Source organism: Mercenaria mercenaria, chromosome 2 (genome assembly GCF_021730395.1).
Source record: "Mercenaria mercenaria strain notata chromosome 2, MADL_Memer_1, whole genome shotgun sequence".
Classification (NCBI taxonomy): Eukaryota; Metazoa; Mollusca; class Bivalvia; order Venerida; family Veneridae; genus Mercenaria; species Mercenaria mercenaria.
Genome location: NC_069362.1, coordinates 90,349,829 through 90,363,012, shown reverse-complemented (window position 1 = coordinate 90,363,012; position 13,184 = coordinate 90,349,829). Strand labels below are relative to the sequence as shown.

Here is a 13,184-nt window from a genome sequence, read left to right as displayed (position 1 = left end):
TTCATCCCTAAATATTCGTATTATTTTATTTTCTTATTTTTCGGTAAAAGTAAGGTTTTCGCCAGTTTTTCGAATATTACTCTTTGATGCAACGGTGAAATACAAGTGCATCTAAAAAAATAAGGTCATCAATGCGTTAACACCACGGCTAAACCAGACGAATGACTTACATACTGGAATAATGAAAAAACGAATTTTCCAGTTTGCAAATTCAAGGACATGAAACATTAGCAAATTTTTGGCTATACATAGTTTATTCTAGCAGTACCGTCGATGATTATAATGTGATACAAAAATAATAATTGAGCCGTACCATGGGAAAACCAACATAGTGGCTTTGCGACCAGCATGGATCCAGACCAGCCTGCGCATCCGCGCAGTCTGGTCAGGATCCATGCTGTTCGCTAACGGTTTCTCTAATTGCAGTAGGCTTTAAAAGCGAACAGCATGGGTCCTGACCAGACTGCGCGGATGCGCAGGCTGATCTGGATCCATGCTGGTCGCAAAGCCACTATGTTGGTTTTCTCATGGCGCGGCTCATATGAAATCGTCTATGATATGTTGTATCTTCTTTAACTTGCAGAATGGCATTACAATTGGCAAGCCTGTAGCGCTTTGTATTGTAACTGTGCACGGACAGAACAAGTACTGTTGTTATCCTGTAACATGGGAATCTGTGAACATGGTAAATGTGGGCCAAGTATCCACTGGAACTAAGAAGGTCGATTTTACTGAGGTTTGTCCACTTTACTTTATTTGTCAAACGCTTTCAGGCTCCAATTTTGACCTGACATTACATAATTAAACGGGATTAAAAGATGTTTTAGTGAATTGAAGAAAAGAGATTGCTCTTGGGAATTTCAAATTTTTTTTGCAGTATTCGTCTGGTATTCCTATGTGGCACAATATTCGGTCACCTGCCTAAATCCTCTAATTGGAGATTAGAAATATTACAGTTACCTACGATGAAATATTAACGTTTCTGTCATCCAAAAACCCACTCACCTCACACCCCCTCCCCAACACACACACACCACCACCCAACGCAAAAGAAACATATGACAGACTGGACCTGTGATATAGGCATGAAAAAATACTGAACTTGAATGAAAGAATATGATATTATAGTTTTATCTGATCAACATTACAAGATAAGTCTCAAAGTTTCAGCATCAGATCAGTTGTTTCTGAGCACACACTGAAATGCCAGTTTCTCATTGTGAGGCTCTCCTTCGCAGTTTTATGGTGCCCTGCTAGAACCACATGTAGCTGAACCACTTGGTTGTGGACACATTTACTGCTTAACGTAATATTTATGATATGTTACAGGGTACAGAAAAGTTATCAGTAGATGGAGCCAATCACAGGATAGCCTCTTTGTCAACATTAAACACTGATGGATACACATACAACTTACTGATATTACAACTTTATGATAAGGTAAAAGTATGGTCTTAAAACTATGTAAAAAGGATGGTGCAACATGTAAGTCGTACATGTTTTATAATGAAACAATTTGTGCTTAGTAGTTTATACCTAAGGGTTAATGTATAAAATATTATTCTTGTCGTAAAATTGAGATAGTAAACATGGATTCAGAATAGGAAATTTACCTATTGTATGGATGCGAAGAAAGAAAAGGGCTGCTTTAAAGGTGCTGTAGCACCCGCGAAATAATAAAAAATAGGCAGGAAGTAGTTCGGGCATTGGCGAAGAGGCGCAAAGCATAACGAAGCCAACCGATACATTCCTCTGTCACGGGCAAAAAAGAGCTAAGCGACAAAACGCTAAAAAGGCAGTTTCGTCTTTGTGACACGACAAAAATAAAATACCAAAAGAAAATACCACAAGCAAAACAGTTTCGTCGTTTCGTCATTTCGCCGCGACACGACAGTATGAAAAGAGTCCAAAAACTTCGTCTTCTTGGTTTTTCTCGGGTACCGTCACAATGGAATGCAGCTGGCAGGAATAAGCCTCCATAGTTTCTACATCATATTAATATAGCGTCCGTCTGAAATCAAAACGTCATAAAATCTAATTTTGTTACAGGGAGTCATGTACATAGTTAGGAACGGTCAATGCCAGAGTTCTGAGTTACAACAATGGAATCCTATCTGCGTACCAGGTTAGATTTCCATAGTAGTATTAATATTTACTCTCTACCATTTAAAATCGCAAGTGTAGAAACAGACCTCACAACTTACGTTAAGTACGGAAGATGACTGCTCGCTGGATTTCTGCTTGACAAGCTGTTGTTGGGGTTGCTGTCAAATTCTGCTCGTTTAAGGATGGAATTCGCTGATTTTGGGTGAGGTGTCCGAGGTTCTACACCAGCATCTCTGTTCCTTGCTCGCTATCTCTTCTATTTTCATAAAAGACTGGATAAAATACATTTTACTAAATCTTTGTTCTCAATTCAGTTAAATGCTTTATTTTAACCATTAATGCTTTATTTTAACCAGATATAATGCGTCGAACCAATATAAATGGGACTAAGGGGTTTAATTTTCTTTTACCTCTTTCATGTATATAGTATGTAATGCTAAAGCAAAATATTTTACTTTCGAGGCATTTCCACTTTTAAAAGATACTTCAGATATAGTTGAAAGATTTGCTGGTTATGTTATTGATCAATTAATGACATGCCCGTACGGCTATCTTGAAATATAGAGAAACTTATGCCTTGTTTTGAGCATAAAGCTTTATTTACTGGCCATGTAATTCTAAGAGTCTATATGCGACAAGAGTTGTGAGCATAGAATTGCATATATTTGTCATGCAGCTAATGATAGCGGAGTGAGGGCATGAATTGGGCAATTGCTGGACTTATTCAGCGTTTGTTTTAATGTATAGAGCATTACGCCTTTTCTGTTTGACATGTTATTTTATTTGCCGTGCAACTATTTTGTATCGTGTATGTTTTCAGACAGTGCCACTATTGTAAAACAGACTTATTACGGCATGGACAAAAATAAAGTTGATGTGGATATATACGCACTACAGGCAGGACCTGATACAGTTTACCTAACAATGGCACGTACTGACTGTGTGCCCGTGTATCAGGCAACGTTTGGTTCACCTGAAGGGGGTGCGTTAAATTTTGTTATTTCCATTTGAATTTAATTAGGCATTCTCTAGTCTTTATTAAGGTACATAGATACGTACTGTTTTTGGAACAACTCTAATTCCAGCGCAACTGAAAATTTCAAAAGACACTTTTGCAAATATTTTCTCGCTTTTATACCGTTCATCTGTAATGTCGCGGTACTTGACATTCAACGTAACCACATTAAACAAGAAACAACACAACAGTGTATTTCTTGCCTTTACCACAATATTTCATGTCATATGTATCAATAACTGTGTGAAAATGAATAAGATATCATTCAAGAAACATGTGTACTTCGAACAACAACAGTCAGCCATTGTTATCGTGTGACGTCACATCACTAATGTCGCGGTATAGGTCAACAATTGTGTCAATCAAACTATCATAGGTTAAAAAACACTAAATATGATTCAAACATTGAAAAGCTATCCAAGTCAGACTAACTGGAACACTCAAAAGTCATTAAACGCCAATTTAAACGTTTTATATTATCTGTTTACACTGGCACTATCGGAAATATTCTCCTCTGGGCAGCAGACACACCAGATGTCTTGCAATTAAATCACAAGGTCGCGGGCGTGGTCATAATTTAGCGGAGCCTAAGAATCGTAATATTATTTAATATTTTCTATTTTATAGTTATCTAACGTTAAAATTCACTGCTCAGTATCATGGGTGTATTTTGAGGAGATGGTCAGGGGCCCCCATCCCTTCCTTCCCCTTAAAATCCGTCGAGTTAAGACGTTTTGATGTTTCGCCTGATACCGATATTTCATTCATTTTTGTGTAGCTGGGGGATGTTACGTAAAATTTTGTGTCCTCTAACCTATAGGCGGGACTTAATTTGCATAATTAATGAGGACAAATGCCGATCAGCTGGTGGACGAACTTATAACATTGCAAATATTTGCTTAATTCATATATTTTTGCAATAGATATGTGAAAAATACGATTTTAATAAATATTGACAGATATTTAGCAATGTAACTGCAGGTAGGAACATTTTTCGCCAGCATGAGTAAAATAGGTCACAAACTTCCCCGGTAAACACCACGTAGGTGGCGCAACTCAAATACCGCGAAATTAGTGATGACGCCAGATTAGTGATGTTGAGTATAACTGTAATTCAGAAATGGCAACAATCAAATTTAACCCATTTTTTTCAAAAACAGTAAAAACTATTTTTTCACTTATTAGCTAATCATGCAGACAATATAAAATATAATTGCAGAGCCTTACTGAACTGTTAAGAACGATCATATATATTACTATTTATATACGATATTTGAGCCATGCCATGAGAAAACCAACATAGTGGGTTTGCGACCAGCATGGATCCAGACCAGCCTGCGCATCCGCGCAGTCTGGTCAGGATCCATGCTGTTCGCTTTCAAAGCCTATTGGTATTAGAGATACTGTTAGCGAACAGCATGGATCCTGACCAGACTGCGTTATGCGGATGCGCAGGCTGGTCTGGATCCATGCTGGTCGCAAACCCACTATGTTGGTTTTCCTATGGCACGGCTCATTTCAAGAATTTGTTGCTTTTTCAGTATCCGGATTTTTGTCCACCAAGGCATACAGGAACATCAGCACGGGAATAAAGAATCCATCCGTGTTTGATATACCTTCAATTTGCACAAACGCCACCAAATATCCTAAGGTAGATCTTTTTTTTCTTAGTCGCATTGTTTGTTTGCAACACTTGCCTATTTGGAGAAAAGTTCTTGTCAACTCTTTTTGTATTCTTAACGCAATATAGTGATACAAAGTGGAGAAAGGAATCCCAGATCGCAGTGGTTGGAGGTTTGATATTTGTTGTATTGATACAAATGTTTTCAGAGGTGCAACCGCAAAGTTTAACCAAAAGAAAACAATATATGATATGTGTGACGTAACTACCATTATCCAGATATTAATAGCTACACTGCTGTACAAATTATCCTGCCTTTCGGCGATAACGGCAGATGATCACTTTTAAACAGCTTAAAAAACTGGTAACCTATCGTAAATATGGCAGAGAGACAAAGGAAAAATGTTATTGCCGTGGCGATACAAATGTTGCAACCTTTAAACTAAAAGAAAACAATGCATAATATGTGTGACGTTAATACTAAACTGATTTATGTTTTTTCTTTCAGATGTTGGTACCAAAGTATGGGTTGTACTAACCACAGACATTACCAACGAGGACCAATATATCGAACATTTTTTAAATTTCAGTTAGTGACTCGTAAATTCTGCTTATCTCATTGGTCAATAACTGGTCATATGGAGGTTCATAGAAAGTGATATTAACTGCAAAAAGTGATATCCTTGTAAATAAAATTGAACGAGCAACTATTCCCGCGCTATACCAAATTTAGATCTGTCAAACACAAGCCAATCATTTCTGTTTTCTGTAAACGCAAAGTCCAGTCAGCATCCTCGTGACATTTCGATGTAATTGGGTATTGACTGTAAACATTTTTCCTTATAGACAATCGAACTGAAAAATTAACCATACTGCTCCTTTTTAAGTGTAGTCATAAAATAAAAATACTTGTATGATAATATTGCTGAATATCCAAGTCTGTGGACCTGATCAAGGTGCTATTTACCGAAACTTGGATATTCACCTCATTATCAGACAATAACTGTTTAGTATTTGCTCCTGTTTTCAACAAAATGTGAATAAAATTATCATGCAGATGTAAATATACGTAATAAATAAGTTTTCTTCAAGTACAAATGTCTTATTATCTTTTATTTTTATTGTGACTATGCATTTGAAGTATGAAAACTCATGATTACATGTTCCACAGAAATGTCATGCAGATGTCGTGTTTAGAAAAGAAACACTGAGCAGGTATTATATCGCCAAGTTCACATAACATTTTACTTGCTTTGTAACGTATCATTAATTTTGGAAGAATTATTACTCCATATTGCACGTAGTACCTTGCATAAATTGACAGTAATAGCGCCCTTGAGCTTCCTTATTATCTATACAAAATGAGTTACAAGCATTACACCGAAATAATATAAACGTTCGTGAGTAACATTCTGATGTATTATCTCTCTTAACCGACGTGAATAGATTTCCAAGCATAAACAGCAGCTGTTGTTGGCGGCTAATTACGTATCTAGTACTTCTACTGAAAGATTCAGCTTCCTGTTTAACATGTGGACAAACAGTAGCAATGGATTCTTAAGAAAACTCACGTCTAGCGGAGATGCCAGTGTTTGCTTTAATGCTTAACTACCCATTTTGCTGACACATTATCAAAGTATGGCTCGGTGTTTGGATCGTTCCCTGATCGGAAACTCATCTCGTCCACTAGATGATCAAAGCGGTGGCGTAAAAATTGTTTGCGTTAGATCTAGTGGCGAATCTTTCGTCTGCAACACGTTGCATATCGATCAAGATCTGTATGACATCAAAACTTCCATTTAATGGAATAAATAATCTGATTATATTTCATTTTATTTCATAAACTAAATACTATTGTAATCAAAATTATATAATTTGATTGAAAATTGTATTTCTTAAAAAAAATCACTTTGAACTGACAATATTTTCTTGCGAACTTTACTGACACATAGGCCTTAAATAATAAAAAAAAGCTCAAAAAGAACTTTGAAAGTTTGAACTCAAAACGAAAGTTTGCCGGCTTGCATAATGTCCATTACTTTTTATCTAAAAGTATTTTGAATCCGATGGAAATTTGATGCAACAAATTTATCGTCCTATACTTTTTCTGCATATATGAATATTATTAAGTTTTCTCAGATATACGTTTTCAGTAAAAGCAGCTATTTGCTGTACATAACACAATACGTACTGCAGCGCTAAGAATTTAATTCATTTATTTATTTAGGCCAGTATTTTTTTATCTTTCGTTTTACCGACCCTCCTGCCCTAAAATTTGAGAAAGTGAAAAGAAAGTGTCAAAAAATGATGCACACACAGTGATTAAGACGGTAAACTTACTTTTTTTATGTTGATTTTCTTAGTATTGGGCATTTTACCTCTTTTTTTTCAGAAAAATTAATAAATGCGAAGTTTTTGGGTTTTTTTTCTTAATAACAGTTTAAGGGCAGGAATATAAGAAAACAGGTTCCATACTGATAATACATGAAAATAAACAAATCATATGCATTTTAAAAAAGATGAGTTTTTGAATATGGATTGGGATAAAAAAAAAATGAAATAAGAAATGTCCTGACTCCTTCATATTTGCTGCAAAAAAGGCTCTATTCCAGTTTTTAGCTCACATGTCACAAAGTGACAAGGTGAGCTTTTGTGAACGCACAGCGTCCGTCTTCCGTCCGTGTGTCCGTGCGTGCGTCCGTGCGTAAATTTTTGCTTGTGACCACTCTAGAGGCCACATTTTTCATGGGATCTTTATGAAAGTTGGTCTGAATGTTTATCTTGATAATATCTAGGTCAGATTCGAAACTGGGTCATGTGCGGTCCAAAACTAGGTCAGTAGGTCTAAAAATAGAAAAACCTTGTGACCTCTCTAGAGGCCATACTTTTCAATAGATCTTCATAAAGGTTAGTCAGAATGTTCATCTAGATGATATCTAGGTCAAGTTTGAAACTGGATTACGTGCAGTCAAAAACAAGGTCAGTAGGTCAAATAATATAAAAACCTTTTGACTTATCTAGAGGCCAAATATTTCAAGGGATCTGTATGAAGGTTGGTCTAAATGTTTACCTTGATGATATCTAGGTCGTGTTCGAAACTGGGTCAACTGCAATGAAAAACTAGGTCCGTAGGTCTAAAAATAGAAAAACCTTGTGACCTCTCTAGAGGCCATACTTTTGAATGGAACTTCATGAAAATTGGTCAGAATATTTATCTTGATGATATCTAGGTCAAGTTCGAAACTGGGTCACGTGCCCTCAATAACTAGGTTAGTAGGTCAAACAATAAAAAACCATGTGACCTCTCTAGAGGCCATATTTTTCCATGGATCTTCATGAAAATTGGTAAGATTTTTTATCTTGATGATATCTAGGTCAAGTTCAAAACTGGGTCACCTGAGCCCAAAACCTAACTATGTCAAATAATAGAAAAAACGACGTCATACTCAGTTCAATTTCAAAACTGGGTCATGTTGGGACAGGTGAGCGATTCAGGACCATCATGGTCCTCTTGTTTTTATTTATAACACCGTGTCCAACGTATACGTCGCAATTACGGCGGGTACGCTAAATACACGGTATATTGTACGTTCCATTACCGGCATTTCCCGTTGATTTTGTCAACATCCTGCATGGTGAGGTAAGAAAACTACTTATTTTCATTGAAGTTCAACGTGTTTAAAGAAGCGATATATTCTGTACGAGCAACAGACCATTCACACTTCCCGTGGTAATGTGGTTTTGTTCCGTAATTCTCTAGTTTCTTCGAACATTCGAGTTAACTGACGTGTGGAATCGGTTTCGGGCCGATAAGTGCGTAATTCTGTGAGCGTAAAAGGTTTATTATAATCTTCATCATTACTTGAGTTAAACTTTAAAGGTTTACTTTCTTTAGCTGATTTAATGTTTTGGAAAACGTTGATCATAATTGTTTGATGACGAGTTTTTTGAAAATTTTCACCAAGAGTATTGGTAATGTCCTCTTTGGTAGATGAAATAGACTGGTCTGATGTTTTTAAATGAGAAACATTGGAAGTTTTTCCTTTTCCACTTATTTTACGAATCATTTCCCAGACTTTTTTAACCGACGACCTAGAATTAAGTTTAGAAACGTATGAATGTCAGGACTTTTTCTTTGCTTGTTTTATAGGTCTGCGAGCTTTTGCTCTCATAACCTTAACTGATTGTAAATTGTCTTTTGTCGGACGTATATTGAACTTTTTAATGGCCGCTTTACGCTTCCGAACAGAGGTTTTACATTCATCATCATACCATGGCTTAATTTATAGTTTAACCATTTCTTGAAGTTTTCGGAATGGACTTGTCTGCAATATCTGATAAAATAACAGAAAACCGATCAACAGGATCATAAGAATTTGTGAATTTCTCCAAAGTCAAATCATTCTTACATAAAGACAGACTGACATTGTTGCCAATCAGCTTTATTAAATTTGAAATAAGAGGGGTGATCTGACGTTTGTGGAAAGATACTTGATAAGACAATCGGAAAATGATCACTTCCATGTAAGTCATCGAGCACCCTCCATTCAAAGTCAAGAAAAGGGCTTGGTTGGCAAAATGATAAATTGAGAGAAGTGTAGTGTCCTGTTGCAGGATGAAGGTATGTTTTGGATTTATCATTTAGTAAGCAGAGAGTATTTTTCTCAATAAAGGTTTTAGTAATTTGACCTCTAGTATTGCTGTCAGAACAGCCCCAAAATTCATGATGACCATTGAAATCTCCCAACAGATTAAAAGGCTGTGGTAGTTGATTGATAAGGTGATCAAGTTCTTCAAGATTAAGTGTACATTTTGGAGGTATATATATTGAACAATATGTACTAGTAATAGGTCGATGCATAGTAACATGTAATGCAACTGACTGAATATTTGATAAATTTTTGTTTAGGTGTTTTATTCACATTTGCCCAAGATGAATTACTTGTTGAATTGTTACATGAATTGCTTGTTCCATTGTTAATACGTTGTGGTTGTGGGTTGTAATTAGGGATGTTTTATATTGCAGCTGGAGCTTTAACTTGAAGATGTTTCTGTACATTTGATGGTTGGTTACTGGGTACCGAAGTTGGGGTTGGATTTTGTTGAACAGTCACTGAATCTGTTTGAGTGAAAGCATCAATGCACTGTGTTGTTTTGTTAGATACAGATTTAGTTATTGATGAATAAGTTTGTGCGTGTGTTGGAGATGTAAATTTGGCACTGGCAATTTGTCTTGCTTTTTGAAATCCAATGCCTTGTGTGAATTTGACATGAAGAACTTCCTTTTCGATTTTCCATGTCTTGCAATCACGAGACTTGGCTGAATGTGGCTCGCTGCAATTCACATAACGCAATGGATGGCTGCAGGTGTCATGTTCATGAGAATGGCCGTCCTGGCCGTACTTTCGGCAAGTGTAATCACCTTTGCAGTTGTTCTCGTTGTGCCCGAACTTAAAGCAATAGTAGCATTGAAGAGGATTAGGAATATATTATGTTGTAACTTTTGTGATGAGATATCTAACTTTTATGACTGAAGGAAGGAAAGGTATGCCGAAAGTAAGAATGATAGTGTATGTGTCATTGTGTACACTACGGTAGCGCTTTCATACTGTCGCACTGACCTGTGTACTTTCGCTCGGGGCATTATGGGTAAGAACTATTTTCAACATGGAGTCGTAAACAAGGAAGTGAAAGTGTGCTTAACATTTTTAGTTGAATATTCACCATTATTGTTTCCAGAGTATGATTAATTCTAGTGTATCCATTTTAGTATCATTTGAAATGATGAATTTAAGTTATCTGCAGTTGTGCAAATCGATTCATACATGAAAACGACATCGTTTAGCTTGTTTACCTGCAAAATTGTACATGTATATTTCTGTACAGCTTTTTGATTGTTTGTTTTGGGTTTAAAGCCGTTTTTCAACAGTATTTCAGTCATGTTACGTCGGGGAGTTAACCTAACCAGTGTTCGTGATTTCTGTACCAGTACAAACCTGTTCTCTACAAGTAACTGCAAACTTCTCCACATGAATCGGAGGTGGAGGACAAATTTTTTCAAACACAAATATTGTTTATCAAATAGCCGCAAAGAACATTAGCCCCGCCCGAGGATCGAGCTCACGACCCGTAGATCTACGTGCTACCTTCTGAGCTGTACATGTACATCATTCATTGTACGAATGTACAAAAGTATTGAACGTACCATTTTCGAATTCAGTATAACTATAAATTAAAATAATGTCAATCATACATTTTTTTTATTTTTTGCAGGACTAATTTCCAAAGTATCAGTTCGATGTAGTTCAGTAAGGCTAAATGTACAGTCTAGTCAGAAATGGTCCAGACTTAAAAGGCTAATTAACAGATGCACACTTTGTTTTCTTGTATTGTATTCTTGTTTTGTTAATTGATATTTTTTCTATACAAATTTGAATAAACAGTTGATAATTAGTACAAGTTTATATGATATCGGAATAGTAAAAATCTTATTCAATAAAGATTTCTCAGCTTGCTTCAAAATTGTAAAAAATCTCAGAATTTATTTCCCCGTGAGGACAGTCAGTGACAGGTAGCTCAGTTGGTTAGAGCACCCCAGACATAGAAGTACAATGTCATGGGGAGGTCTCAGGTTCGAATCCTGACCTGGCACTTGTCCACCTTATTACCTCCAATTATGTCAATTTACACTTCCAAATTTTAACACATAAATCTTCAATTCTTCATGTATGTACATTTGATCTTATGATATTTTTCATAACACAGCACATTTAGAAAGTGTTTCAAGCATTTTGCCATGGAAAACTTATGAGACTGATGCTTTAATTTATTGTTGTAAATTTTGTTGTTGAATACAATATCCTATTAACTTTGATATAATGTTACAGTTTAGATACATGAAATGGTAGGTATATACAAATGTAACATTTACATTTTTTCAACTGAGAAACAGGCATGTCCCATGTTTTATAACTGCAGGTCAATAGGTAATACAAACTAGCACATTTTTGTTTTATTTAGTAAAAATTGACTAGATGAATACTGACCAAGATACTAGTAACAGTATATTACATTACATATTTGTAAAAGGTCACTATAAAAAATCCTTGCATATTTCTTAATCTGCTGCATGAACTGTCAGAAAGGTGTAGTGATAGAAATAATGGAATCTTTTGAAACTAAGTGACATTCTTATTTTTGTATCTGAATAAATTATGAATAAAATCCATTTCAGAAGAAAGGGACTTGATTTAAACATATTGCTTTGTGTTTTAAATGGTATGGTTGACATAATATTTACTAAAAGTTTTGGTTGGAAGATGTAAAAAAAGATGGAGAGAATCTTTGGTCAAATATTGGAAATTAAACCTACTTTCTGAGAGAAGAATGAACCAAATATTTTACAACTAGCCTAGGAAATAGAATTTTGTGTGAAATACTATCAAATTAAAACATTGAACAGAATCTAGAAACATTTTAAACATCTTTTATTGACTGTATATATATACACATTGTTAACATTTTAGTTATTATTTTCATTTAAGTTATGAGTGTATTACCCTTTTACCTCTTACTGATTTGATAAAATGTTTTAATGTGTGTACCAGTAATAATATTAATAATCATTAGTAATATTGCATGACTTCTTACATAAATATCTGGTCCATAGTTTGTGTTTTATGACATGTCTAATATTTGAGAATAATAGTTAATTAATGTCTAAAGTCATGTTATATACCACTTATTGAATGGCTTGCCAGTCAGTATTCATGACTTAGCCCTTTTTTACTATTGATCAGCAAATACTTCCATTAATAATTATACTGTATTGAAGTTGTCTGTGCTTAGGATTTTATATGTTTACCTGAAGTGTATTTGTTTGATATGTTCCCCATGTTTAAAAGGCCTGTTAATTAATAAAAAAATTAGACTGCAAAATAATGTGTATGAACTTTAATATATGTACATATAAAACTGGAATTTACAAAGGTGGTTGTTTTTCACTCATGATAGATATGTTGAAAACTGAAATTCTGTCAGTATTACATTGTCCATGATTCATTCGTTAACAACAAGTACTTTTTAGCATTTCCAGTTAGTAATAGCAGAGAAATTATTCTCTCTTTTGTCTGTCAGTGGTGCACCAAGGGCAGGACTAGACTATCAGAATTGCAATATGTAAACTTTGAGTAAGTGTTTGGTTATTAACACTTTGAACAGAATATGATATACATGTACATGTACATTGACATGGGGTGCCAGCTGGTATATCAGGCCACACAGTATTCCTTCTTGATGACATGACTTAAGCACTCTATTTGTGCATCATTTACACGTTTAGGACATTGATCTTATGGTATCTAAGTCTCCAGATCAAAATTGAATATACCATAATTGCGTTGCAATACTATAGTATAGGAAAGTGAAAGTAGATTTTCCTTT

General features: G+C 35.3%; 1 protein-coding gene across 1 annotated transcript; it reads left to right on the top strand.

Annotated features, from left to right (window-relative positions):
- The first annotated feature begins 554 nt into the window (after nucleotides 1-554).
- LOC123564543 (ependymin-related protein 1-like) lies at nucleotides 555-5,840 on the top strand. Its single transcript, XM_053537193.1, has 6 exons — nucleotides 555-736; nucleotides 1,330-1,440; nucleotides 2,050-2,125; nucleotides 2,927-3,088; nucleotides 4,663-4,772; nucleotides 5,251-5,840. Exons 1-6 carry the CDS (start codon nucleotides 683-685, stop codon nucleotides 5,278-5,280), a joined length of 543 nt encoding a protein of 180 aa, XP_053393168.1. The 5' UTR covers nucleotides 555-682; the 3' UTR covers nucleotides 5,281-5,840.
- The last annotated feature ends 7,344 nt before the right edge of the window (nucleotides 5,841-13,184 follow it).

Bases quoted from the DNA above. Each gene is read 5' to 3' on its own strand.
- LOC123564543 (XM_053537193.1), top strand. From the start codon at position 683: ATGGTAAATGTGGGCCAAGTATCCACTGGAACTAAGAAGGTCGATTTT. The intron at 737-1,329 runs GTTTGTCCACTT...GATATGTTACAG, and splicing joins AGAAGGTCGATTTTACTGAG to GGTACAGAAAAGTTATCAGT. The intron at 3,089-4,662 runs GTGCGTTAAATT...TTGCTTTTTCAG, and splicing joins GTTTGGTTCACCTGAAGGGG to TATCCGGATTTTTGTCCACC.